The sequence below is a fragment of the Chroicocephalus ridibundus genome, chromosome 3, assembly GCF_963924245.1.
Source record: "Chroicocephalus ridibundus chromosome 3, bChrRid1.1, whole genome shotgun sequence".
Classification (NCBI taxonomy): domain Eukaryota; kingdom Metazoa; phylum Chordata; class Aves; order Charadriiformes; family Laridae; genus Chroicocephalus; species Chroicocephalus ridibundus.
The window spans coordinates 62,312,332-62,325,007 of record NC_086286.1 but is presented as its reverse complement, the minus strand read 5'-3'; the positions used below and the strand labels follow the sequence as shown (position 1 = coordinate 62,325,007).

At 44.6% G+C, this 12,676-nt stretch overlaps 1 protein-coding gene across 4 annotated transcripts in view; it reads right to left on the bottom strand.

The window, feature by feature from the left end:
* Positions 1-234: 234 nt before the first annotated feature.
* Positions 235-12,676, bottom strand: part of TULP4 (TUB like protein 4) — a 148,932-nt gene continuing 136,490 nt past the window's right edge. For all 4 annotated transcript variants that reach the window (XM_063329404.1, XM_063329405.1, XM_063329403.1 and 1 more), the window contains 5 exons: positions 12,204-12,348; positions 11,057-11,150; positions 9,277-9,420; positions 2,549-5,160; positions 235-764 (listed from right to left, as the gene is read on the bottom strand). In XM_063329404.1, the coding sequence (XP_063185474.1) occupies positions 648-764; positions 2,549-5,160; positions 9,277-9,420; positions 11,057-11,150; positions 12,204-12,348 (3,112 nt within the window). In that variant the 3' untranslated portion in view covers positions 235-647. The remainder of the gene's footprint in view (positions 765-2,548; positions 5,161-9,276; positions 9,421-11,056; positions 11,151-12,203; positions 12,349-12,676) is intronic.

Here is a 12,676-nt window from a genome sequence, read left to right as displayed (position 1 = left end):
ATTTATAAATTAAACATTGACCTACATAAGCCTCCTTGGAACTTGTGGTGCTCAGTTATTATCAGAGATCAGAGAAGAAACACGTGTCTTCAAGTATTATAGCTTCTTTTTTTTTCTTTTTTTGCTGCTATCACTGATGTTGTTGTGGTAGTAAGTAGTAGTAGTAGTACAAACTGGACCAGAAAAAAAGTTATGTTCCCTGTTTTAAAAAGAACAGCATGATATAAGGCAGTCTATCAAAAAGAGCAGTCTTTTTTAATCCCCCTACGGGCTTACATCAGCTACTGTAGCAAACACGGCAGAACCACCACAACAAGCCAAAAGCCACACTTCTCCATGTAACACTGAATGGCTCTCAACCCTTTGCTCTTTCTGAGACCCAGCACAAAGCTTAAGAAGAAAAAAAGAAAAACACCTGAAAACAAACAAACGAACAAACAAACAAAACAGAAAACAGCCCCCCCCACCCTCCACCCCATGACTGATTAGAGTTAATGCCCTTCTGTTGGGCACCAAGAGACTATTCCAGTTTTACTGCCTTCTTCGCTCCCAGGCACCTCGGCACACCTAAAGCAGGCTGCCCTGACATTTTCCGGTTTGGACTTTACGAGAAGGTTAACATTTTCCTCTCTCCAGTCTCTGCTTGTTCATTTGAGGCGTTGAGTCACGTTAGCCAGAGCAACAGCAAAGGCTTGCACTGCAGAAAATGGATACTGAAAGTCCAAAATGTAAGCATTGCCATCAATCCTTCCAAACTGCATCACCTGGGAAGCAGGGGAAGAGGACAAGGGAAGGAAAAAGAGAACAACGTCAAAAAAAGTGAACCACAGAAAAGGAACCAGAGAAGAATAAAAGCGAAATGTTTTTGCTTCTTTGTATGAACACCCCACCTCCTGAGTTAATATGAATGGGGCTACTCACAGAATGAGGTATGATGCCAAAGAAGAGTAAGAGAACTGTACTATTTGTCTGTATAGAGTATTTGACTGCAATATTTGACTCGATCGAGTAAATTGAGCTTTAAAACTTGCTAGACCGTATACAGCATTGGTGTAAGTAGACTGTCACCAACTACTTCAGCAGATGCGGGTTACACCAGCGCTATGCTTCCTGCAGTAAAACACCATTTTCTTCCTTGCAGAGGCCCTATCATCAGACCCTTAGGAAAACAGATTTTGTTGTTTTCAAAGAAAGGAGCTTTCAGGGAAGGGGAATAACCAACTCCCTGAATCTAGCACTTTAGAGCCAGTAAGCTGCATGTTCTTGGCAGTTCTGTTTTCCTTTGCATAAAGCTCACTAGCACATAATGACACTGAGAACGAATTAGCAAAGGGGCAGTGGGAGCTGTTTGAAATGTAAAGCAAGGCTAGTCAGGTTGTTCATTGTTCTTCTGCAGGGAATATCTGAAGTTTGGCCTATTATTACTGCTTTTTCATTTGCTTCATCAGAAGCCCAGATCCTATTTGCTCTATGGTGAAGTTCCTTGAGCTAGAATGGAGGCTGTTTGCGCAAGCCTAGTCAGGCTTTGTTCCCCCACCAACAAAACCCGTGGCCAGGTGATTTTGCTCAGCTGTCCATGGGCACATATCCATAGCCATTTAACTGAAGAAGAAAGATATAAATGGCTCTGATCGCTGCCTTTTTAACGAGCTGTTGTTACAGACAAACAAAACCAAGAGACTATCACTGGTCACGCATATTGGATAATTAAGACATCTAACTCCCAAGTTAAATCAGGGAGTTGAGAGCCTTGATGTCTTTAATAAATCAAAGTGACTTACAGAGATGGGACAGCTGGACAAGGAAATAAATACATGTCTCCTGAGTCTCCTGCTGACCGACACCACTTAATAGCCTGGGTTTGGTGTAATAACATCCCACTCAGGCCAAGATGAGAGAGCCTAAAATTAAATGGTTTGATTTTTTGAACTATCCACAGATCCCTCTCCCCACAGGCAGTTCAGAAGCGGCGCAGGAGCACTTTGTTCCAGGAAGGGTCAGTGCCTCCCTTCTCTAGCATTAAGAAGAACCAGCCCCAGAGGCCTGGTAACCCACAAGGGGAAATTCTGGCATGGAGAAAACCTAACTGCCCACCCATCTTCTCTACCTTAGCTATCTGCTGACTGGCCAACCTCTGTGAGCATTGCAAGAAGGGAGCAGTGTTCACTCAGCTAGCTGCCATCCACAACCACCAATGGCAAACGCAGCTACCGTTGGGGAGATCTGTTGTGTTTATTACAAAACCCACCTACCTTCAGCAGTGAAAGCCAGTGAATCTAAAGGAGGCCCTTATTCCCGTGTCCGACTGGAGTTAAGACCAAATATATTTTGTACATTTACTTTACAACTAAACTTCACCCTCCATTCTGAATCTATACCTTTGATGGTTGGTTTTTATCAACCATGTGGCAAAGTTTTTTTTCACAGAGCAGCTAACACAAGCAGGAGGCAACGAGCTGCATGAGAGGCAGAGCTTATTTCTGGCCCAACTTTCACAACCCCCATCCCCCATCCCCCATCCCAGCCTGCAGTTGCTGCCCCCTCCTACCTGTCGTCCTTCCAGTTCAATCTGGAAGTTTTTTGCCGACTCCTGGGTCACCCGCCCTCCGAAGTCCAGCTGGTAGACTTGCGTGGCCTCATTCCACAGCGGTTGCTTGTTGGCCATCACGTACACAAAGCCCTGGCTCCCCAGCCTCCCATCCTCCTTCTCGCTGGCCTTCCGGCACTTGAATTCATCCAGCTCACTGGCTGTCCTCAAACTCCTTTTAGTTTTCCAACCCTTTTTGCTGCCCTGGCTCTGGTTCATCAGTTCGTCCCCACTAATAAAAAGCTCTGGCTCACTCTCTGAACTGTCCTGAAACTCATTCGTCTTGTTTAGCTTCTTGGACTTCAGCTGGTCTTTCTGGCTCTTGACTTTCTTCTTTTCTCTCCCCAGCCGAGGGCTGGATATCAGTGAGTTGAAGTCAGTCAGCGTCCTTGCCTCCTTTTTGACCTTGCCCTCAGTGATAGCCTGCACATTTCCTTCCTCTGCTCGACTGTCCAGGCGCTTCCGGCTCTTCTTGCCGAATTTGTCTGTCCTTTGAGGAACAGGGCTTTCCGTCAAGGAGAGCACCTCCTGGAAGGTGTCTGCTGTCTCCACCATTACCTCTGTGCCCACATGTCCCTGCAGCTCTGCTGGTGGGGGAGACATCACTGGCTTCTCCACCACGAGGAGCGGCTTGGGGGGCAATGTGCCCTGGGGGTTCGGTACAGGTGGGCAGGTGCTGTAGGAGCTCCACGGGTGCAAGGCGATTGGCGGCAGCTGTAAACTAGAGCAGGCGCTACTTCCCGGGTACATGGGTGGCAAAGGGCAATAGGAGAGGTTGGATGGATAACCTGGCTGAAGCACAACTGTGGGTTCCTGCTGTGCAAACTGTGTTGGGGCCAGAGCTTCTTTGGGGGAGCAGGGGGGCTGCATTCCCTGAAGGGGAGGGGCACTGTAGCTTCCTGGGTAAGGTACTCCAACCCCGTAACTTGTCTGGAAAGTGGCAGTGGGACTGGTTGGAGACTTAGGGGAAACAAACGGCACTCGAGACATATCTAGATGTTGAGCTTGACCGATGATGAGAGGAGTAGGTTTTAGAGGGTTGGGCACTGAGCTCTGAGATGTCCTTTCCTGAGGAACCCATATCTCTTCACTCACCATAGGGTCCCACTGGTATGGTGGTGGCCGTTTTACGCTGAGGGCAGCCTCCGTCAAGGCCACGGGTACATGCCCACGTATTGATTTCTCCACTGGGCAGTGCTGAGAAAGGGCCTCATCCTCTGTGAAGGCGGAGTTGATATAATCTGCTCGGTCACGGGAATTGTCAGGCGGGCTCAGCAAGCTGTAGGAGGACTGGGAGGCCAGAGGCGAAGTACTGACAGAGTGAGCGATGACGGAGCTGTGCTGGGAGCCACTCCCCGTGCTCAGATCAGGTCTCATGCCACCAATACTGGAAGCACTGCTACTAGCATTGGCACTACTGATGTTGCTCACACCACCAGTGCTCACGTTGCTGCTGCCACCGCCGCCGCTGCTGCATTGGCTGCAGGTGTACAAGGCGGTGGGTACTCTCTGCTGGTACTGCGCCGTCACAACGCTGCTCTTGGCTTTTGGGGGAAGTTGCAAGGTGGCTCTCTGACCGTCCACCAGCTGAGCCATTTTCAGGGCTGCCTCTCTGCTGTTCCTCCGCAGAGTCGCATGAATGATACTGCTGTCCAGCCTCTGCGCGATACTTCTGCCTTGGGACAGCTGGCTGGCAATGTCGGGGTAGGGCGGCGGGTCCCCGCTTGGGATGGAGTAACGGGGGACCGTGAGCCGGTTCAGGGTGGCGCTGGTGCAGGGCTGCTGCATCTTCTTCTCGGCGGCGGTGATGCGCAAGGTGGCGGAGCTGCCGGGCCCCGGCAGGGTGTAGGTGCTCTGGGCACAGAGCATCCTGGTGCGAGGCCGGCACACCTCCTCCACGTTCCCGCTGCTGTCGAATGTCGTTATCCGCTCGTACCCCAGGGGCGTCTGGTAGTGCCCCGCCGGGTAGAGGGAGAACTCCCCCTTTTTCAGGCAGAGGTCGAGGGGCATCTGCGGGGGGCCAGGTGGAGGTGGCGGGGCAGAGGTCGGCGCAGCGGGGATGGTGCCAGGGTAGGGCGGTGGGGGGTTCATCTTGTTGAGCTGCAGCTCCTGGGCAGCCCCGAAGACGACAGCATCTCCTTCCACCATCTGTGGCCCTGGCCGTGGGGCCTTGGCCTTGGGCGGGGGCTCGTGCTCGCGGTCGCTGTGGTCCCGCAGGTCGGCCAGAGCGATGGCGGGGGGCGCAGGGGGTGGTGGGGCGAGGACAGGGGGTGCGGGGGCGGTGCGGCCCAGTTCCCCCCCGGCCAGCGCTCCTCCGGCCAGCGCCCCGGCCCCAGGGCCGGGGAACCGGCCTGGAGCCCCCGGGAAGGGTGCCGGTCCCGCCCCCTCGCCCCCCGGTTCTGCCGGCGGATTGGCCAGCACGTCCAGCTGCACGTTCTGATTGGCCAGCAGCGACTGGACCAGGCCGATGCTCTGGGTGGGCGACATGGCCTGGGCCGAGCTGTGGATGGGGGCGATGGGGATGTTGACGGTGCACGGCGGGCTGCTGGCGGGGGCACCAGGGGCGCCGGGCACTGCAATGAACAACACAGACTGTCACCCGCCGCCCCGGCACCCTCTGCCCCAGGGGCCCCTTGGGCCACCCCAGCCCCAGGCCCAAAGGGCCACAAGCCTTTGCTAACTGCAGCGGTTGGGTAACGGGCACTAAAATAAGGAATTTTCCTGAAGCGGCATTTCATGTATTTGGGGGTTTTCTTCAGCATTTGAGAAAGACATGCGGGTAGCTAAAAAAGGCTTAACGGGAAAATTTGATGGCAGCATTTACATAAAATTCAGAAACTGGGGGAAATTGTTCTTTAAAGCTCATTAGAAGAAAAAACACTGCACATCTTTTGTACTTTGTCATTCCACTTTACCTTTGACTTTTTAAACTACCTGCTATCTTCACGTACTTGCTTAAGCACTCTGCTGCATTTGGATGGAGTGCTATCAGATCCCCAAATCAGTGGATCAGACCTTGGTTTGAACAAGTAAGCCAGCCTGTCTCCACTGATTCCCATTGCACAATACCTATTTGTAATAGCTGGTGATAAATTTTAAAGTAACTTCTTGGGAGGGATGCTTCGTAGGTAAAGTTCAGAGCTCACTTTCAGTCTACGCTACGATTCCCACGGACTTTCACAATCTGAATTACCACTCACTCATCATCCTATTTTAACTATTTCTACTCAAATCAATAAAAGTTTTGCTGAATTGGGACTTGCTAGTTTTCAGGGAGGTTTTTTTGATAGTAAATACATCAACAAGCAATAGAAAGGATAATCCACTCAGAAACCTATGGTTGCCACTGGTCCTGGTCCCCTCTTCTCTGCCCGTAGTCCTAGGACCACTAATGCGGCTTCCTGACTTTCTCTAGGGCTGCTGCTACCTGATGGTGAGGCACAAAAAGTCCCCACTGGCCCAGGCTGACTCCCTCTAGAGCCAGTCAGGTGTCACTGTGCCAAGCTGAACCGAGCTTCAGGAGGAAGATGAAATGATGCTCCTCAAGCCTGCCCTGATCTGACAGCAGTTATGAGTTTTGCCTTGGATGTTTATTGTCATCAAAGAAAAAAGAAAAAAAAGTGGAGGAAAAGAAAAAGGAAGTGTAAGACCTGCACTGAAGGCACTGTATAATACCTAGTATAATGTCCCCAGGCTCAATGAGCTTAGGAAAACTGGAGAATACAGACAACAATCAGGAAAAGGGAAGTATATATACATCTATTGAGTATAGTGGGTGACAAAGCAACCAGTAACACAAAAAGAAGGAAGATGAAAGAGAGGAGAGAGGAATATTATGGAACGAAACACAAAATTTATAAAAGTTCCTGAAAGAAGATTTGTAAGAAAGAGACGTGAGGAAATAGATGGGAAGCCAGATGGGAAATGTAGGGGAAGATGTGAGGAAATAGATGAGAAGCCAAAAAGATTCAAGAAGTGGGTACTATAGTCAGGGCAACTTCAGCATCGATCTCTGGACAGGCTGCAATCAGGAATGTGAAAAGAAGCAAACGTATATAGGAAAAGTTTCCCACACGTGGTGGTGGTGAACAAAGGACAGTGAGGTAAGAAGCAATTCCGACGATTTTAAGCAAAAACATGGATCTTGCTCAATTGTTTGCAATTCATTTTGCAAAAAGTGGTGAGAGTGATTCCAACAGGAACTACCACTGAAAATCCGGAGCATGGCAGGGAAACTAGAACTAAGCACAGGTGCAGAAATTAAGATAAGAGGGAACAAAATATAACAATAAGAGGAAACAGTAAATACTATATTTAAACCTCCAAGAATATTGCAGATTCTTTATTAGTTTTCCAGTATAAAACCCACGGAAAATGATAAGCAAGTTGCATCAGTAGGTTTATGGGAGGAAAAGAGACTAGAGTAATATCCAGGATCATTTAAGTATGCCAAAGAGGTCTGTGGAGACCTCTTCTTTGAAAGACCAGATCAGGCATGAGATCCATTAGTCAGGACTCCTCCAGCCGCTGCCCAGTTCCTAACTAATTTCTAATTAAAATTCTTCTAATCTACCTATGCCCTATAATTACATTTTCAATAGCATTAGGCTTTTATCAGCATCAGTCATGAATGTGGTAGGTGTACAGAGGTCTGCGGCTATGCTGGCAAATTTTTATGGTAGTTTTGTTCGTTCCTTTAGAAGGAGACCGACAGCTAAACTTAAGACCCTCAGGCAGCGTGGTTCTGTGTTTGGCTGGTCATGCTTTCATCCTGTTGCCTGCAGGTTAGCAATTTATCCACCAGAGCTTGAGGTTTAGTTGTTAGCTTGGCTTGAGCAAGCCAGTCATGGGTATTAAGTTCCTTATCAAACAAAATCTCATTTGTCATGGTGTTGATTAATATCCCAAAGTGTTTAAACCCAATGTTTTTTTTCATTTCTCCAATGGTTTTTAATTGATTTGTTTGCATAATTTGCAAGTTAAATCAATTCACTGTCCATTTGCCTTGCCAAATCTTTACCGACTACATTAAAAAGCATCTGTCCCAAGAGTACCTCACTGTGAACTGCCCAAGAGCAGCTTTCGGCTATGTTTTTTTTTTAATCTATCATGTAATCATTATTTACACTGCAATATTTTTTTGCATTAGTATACGTCACTTTTTTCCTTCATATGCAGGCTTTAAGAAAGGATAGCCCCCAAAATGTTTTTGAAGATTTAAGTAGCCTCCATTTGCTAAGTCAGAAATGAATTTTCAGAAGAAAGAAAAAAGTGGACAAGAAGAGGAAGGCTGTTACAGAGGACAGGGAAGTATGATTCTTTTATGAGTTGCCTAAAGAGCTGTAACAAAACTCTCTAACAATTTTCCCTATATTATGTGGTACTCACCAACCTGCAATTCTGAGTACCATTTCAGCTCCTTTAATAATATAAAAGGAATTGATATTGCAGATCTAATCCAATTTTAAGGAAGGGATGTGAAAACTTTATATTAACTCTTTTTTTCTATTTAATTTTTGTATTGCTTTCTGTCAGTTTGGACCATGTTTCATAACAGAAAATGTTGAGTGCCATCTAGGCATTAATATATATACAATAATCAATGTCTCTTATTATTTTCTTCAGATCCTATGGATGAATATAATGCAGATATATAAACTAGGCAAGCCAAGCCCCAAACCGTGAAAGAATGGGCTTCATCCTAAGCACACAAATGTTTCTTTAGAAGCCTAGAGGACTACTCTGATGCTTGGGTCAGATGAAAGCTTTGGTGCTTTCAGCAGTCAAAACCTTGTTCTGAAATAATGGGAGTATTTCCATTTATTTCAATAGATTCTAGCATAGGGCTTTAATTGCTTTGCAGTACTCACACTCCTTCCTCCTTAAAAGGTACTGGCATGACGGCCACTCCTGTAGTTCCAAAAACCTGTGACCTGGCAACGGGAATCCCTCAGTGATGTGAAAATTTTGAAAATGTATTAATTCATCTTCTTGTCTATTATTTGTTAATTTTATTGGTATGATGATTATTTTTTTTTTGACTGGAGGAGGTTCTGAGTGCTTCTAGTCCTTTTACCTGCCACATTCATATCACCTGCACCCAAGCCTTCCCTGCACTGCTTGAATCTTCTGCTACCTTACATCTCAGTGAAATGAGAAATTCTTCCTGATGCCCCTTGTTTATCGACACTTTACTATTTTAGCCTCTCTGTAAGACCTGGTATTGACAAAAATCCAAATGGGCATTTACCACTTCTCAAAGGGTGTCTGAGTTTTACGGGAACCTGCCCTCCAACCCAAGCTCCTATGAGCAGGCTGTGCCTTGCTGCCATCAGGTCACAAGAACGGCCCTTTTAGGTTTCCAACACATTAAAATTCTGTCCTACAAAAGTGCAGAATGCGAGGCTTTGGCCTACGGAGAATTCTTAGCGAACTAAATAGAAGATGATTACTTTTCCAATGAACTTGAAATGTAGCAGCTCTATACACATCTTATTTTCCACATATTTTAGAAAACAATGTCGGTAATACATATTAGCCTTATTCTAATTCAGTTCTACAGGACCCCATCAGACTGTGGGATTTTGATTTGTGCGTTTAGTGCACAAATCACTAGGGCTAGTGACACAAGTGATTTGTCCTCCATCTAATTTAACCCATAACATGGCAGACCTTCAGCTCCTCCTTACCTGGTAAATCATCTTCGTCTTCACTGAAAACATTTGGATTAAAGACAGGCAGGTTAATGTAGTCCATTGAAATCTTTCGCACTTCTGGGAGATATATTGTCATCTGCCTGGGCTGCAGATGCAGCAAACTGGTTTTATATATTACTGGAGAAAGAGTATAACAAGAAATAAAAAAAAAAATAATCTGTTACACAAAGAGCATCTAAAGCTAAGAAAGGATCAATTCAAAGCAGACAGAAGGGCTATGACTATTTTTATTTAATGTATTAATGAACAAATGCATGTAAGGGCCATTCTTAGCCAAATCACTATGTAACACTGCATAAACAGGATAAAAGAGATTGTTACTTCTGGCTATTTCTCTTTAAATAGAAACAGCATCTCTGTAGTTAAATAATGTATAGAAATAATGAATTACTTCATCTTGTATTCACATCTATTTTTACGGAAGGAAAATAGTTTTTCCATTCTACTTTTGGAACTTTTCATCACAGGATGCTACCGACTTATATGAGTTTAGGGGAAAACTGGAAAGCTCCCAGGAAGGAAATCTGCTGAGGATTACTACATACAAAGAAACCCCTTCTGGCTCAGTAAGTCCCTGGGACCTGAACCATTGGAGACTGGGAGAACATCTGAAGGAAGTTTCACTACGCACTTATTCTACATATCCTTCCCCACGTATCTGTCACTGATAATGAGAGAATCAGAATGACCTCTGGCCTGACCCAGTAGGGTCATTCTTACACCATCTTTTGACAATCATTACAAAGATTGCGAAAGTCAGAAAGTCATAAATCAGTTGAAAGAAAAAGGTGGCTGGAACAAACCCGAGGGTTTCCATAACTCATTATTAAGTAGAGGGTGCCACTGCCCTGTAGTGGTAGCACTGGTTGTCCCCAGGGCGACAACATCCTGAGAGAACAACCTTTGCCTGGAGGCTGGGCCAGAGAAGGTTCTCTCCCCCGTAGTTGGGACTCCATCTCTTGTCTGATAGTAATCAATGTGGCCACAAAAGATATCTATTTAACTAATTTAGAATCCAGGGCATCATTATGTAGTTCTGACTTTAACTATACAATGCAACATAGGAGAAAGTTTTCCAAAGAGCTTGTAAAACTCCTATACTTGCATTAATATTTCAATTCAGACCTCAGTTCTGCTAGGTGGTACCCTGTTCTTTAGCCTTCTTCCTTGCAACAGGACTATCTAGGGAGAATTGGCCTGCCCAGAAAAAGGTCAAAACCTAGACAACTGCTACTTTTAATCAAAGCTATCAATTTACTGATGCTCCAGCTAAAGAACCATATGATAAGGCTATGCACTGACTTGAACAATCTTGAGCATGGTGCTGTAAGAGCTTTTTTAACATTATTTTGGTATAATTAGTAGCTAAATTACTATAAAAATCTGAGTTTTAAAAATAATTCTATTATAGTGACTTAAAACCTATGATTTTTATAGTCTTGCAAAAATTGTCTTTATTTGTTTGCGTTTTGTTCAAAAAAACTGTAAAAATAAAGGTCTGGGTTTCACTGTTAATTAGTCTTGTTATTACAACTGAGACTTTTAACATTTTCTTGTTCATCTCATTATTGTATTTATAGATTTTAGTCTCTTAGTTACAGTGAATTTTGTAAAATCTAATTCCTATTGTCCACAGAAAATAAGTGCTTTGTTATAGAAGCCTTTTGATCACTTAAAAAGAATCACATGGCCTATGTTTGTTGTTTGTTAGAAAGAGTTTGAGATGCAAAAAATCAATAGAGTTTACTTTTACCTGCACCAAGGTTAGTTGGTAGGAAAGCGGCCAAACCCACAATTTTAAATTTGGTTCCCCAGATATTAGATGTGACCTGAGCAAGGTAGTTGTGCTGCAAAGGAAAAACAAGATCATTTTCACCTAATAAAATCTGTATCAAGCTCTAATAAAAACCTGCAGGGCAATCAAGCTATTGCAAGAGATAATAGAATTTCAGCTTCTCTTGTTTTTATTTTATTGAAACAGCCTAATGTGCCTATGTAGCACCTGTTATACCCAGTCATTAAGAAGTCTCATTTTGGTATCCGAACACCACCAGAAATAATGTATACAACAGCCACATAGGCTGATTAAAGCTGTTGAGGAACGGAATAACGTGATGGCTGCTTAACGAGAATAGGTCTCTTTTCAGATGCTTGCTTCTCCTGCACAAAAGTGCAGCAATTCTGTATTTCAGAAAGTAATACACCCTGTCCTTTGGTTCTATGCTTAAGAATCACTTTCTAGAACAATAAATAAGACAGAAATTAATTACTCATAATGATAAACATATTTTTCCTGGAGCTTCCAAAGCAGCTTCCCAAACCTCTGCTGCCATGGTGATCAATTATGGGTCTGAAAACAACTGAAATGAAACAAAACAGAACTAAAAGAACGCAGGTTGGTATAATAAAATACGTAATCCAGACAGTTCTACAGCCTGCTAAGTTTCATTTACCCACAGGACATGAACACCATAAAGAGCACAAAATGGTAATTCTTTGCCTGCCTTCCAATGAAGGCTGTTCCACGTAATCACAAAATAGAGAACACGTGGCCCTGTGAAGTAAGCATTTCCTTGTCTCTGCAGATTCCTAACAAAGCAGAGAACTACAGTGGCATTAGGACAGCTCTGAGAAACTGAGTAAGAAACATTTTCAGGTATGCTTTCAAACAGCCAACACCACCACCTAGAATAAAACCTCTCACGTGGATTCACACTGACAGAAGTTAGCGGTGCCAGGTTTAATACTGAACTGCAAGATGCAATTCTCTAGTTGTTCCATCCAGTAGCTGTAATTAAATGAAAAATTTTTATTGGTGATCATTGAGCTCTGTATCACAACTTGCTGCCTTTGGAAGGACATGCATTTGGACTCAGGTCTGGTCACAATGTGCACAATACCTGAGTAATATCTTCTAAAGGAAACTCTCTTCGAGTTAGGCTTGGTGAACCAATAGAAGGTTTCCTTATTGGTAACCTTGGTGATCTTGATATCTCCTGTGCAGCTCGTGACATCTTTGGAGATTTGCGAGCTTCTATATTGATTCTGCACATAAAGCAATAATTAGAATCATCAATGGGCATGCAAAAATGCACAAAATTAAGTCTTTGAATGTAAAGATGTAATGAAGACAACTAGTATGGTGTTGTCTAAGTGACTAATGAAGACTGTAGAGTCTACAGGATGAAGAGTTACAGCTCAGATTTCAAGATAGGTAAGGCCTGACACTCTAGCAGTAACTGAGACTGGACGTCTTCCAATTCATTTAACAAAGCTTACAGCAGTTCTACCAGATACAATATATCTTCCACTAGTCCATAGAGAGGTGTACTGCTGAGCTATTTCAGCTATGCAGACGTTGAGCAAAGCCTCA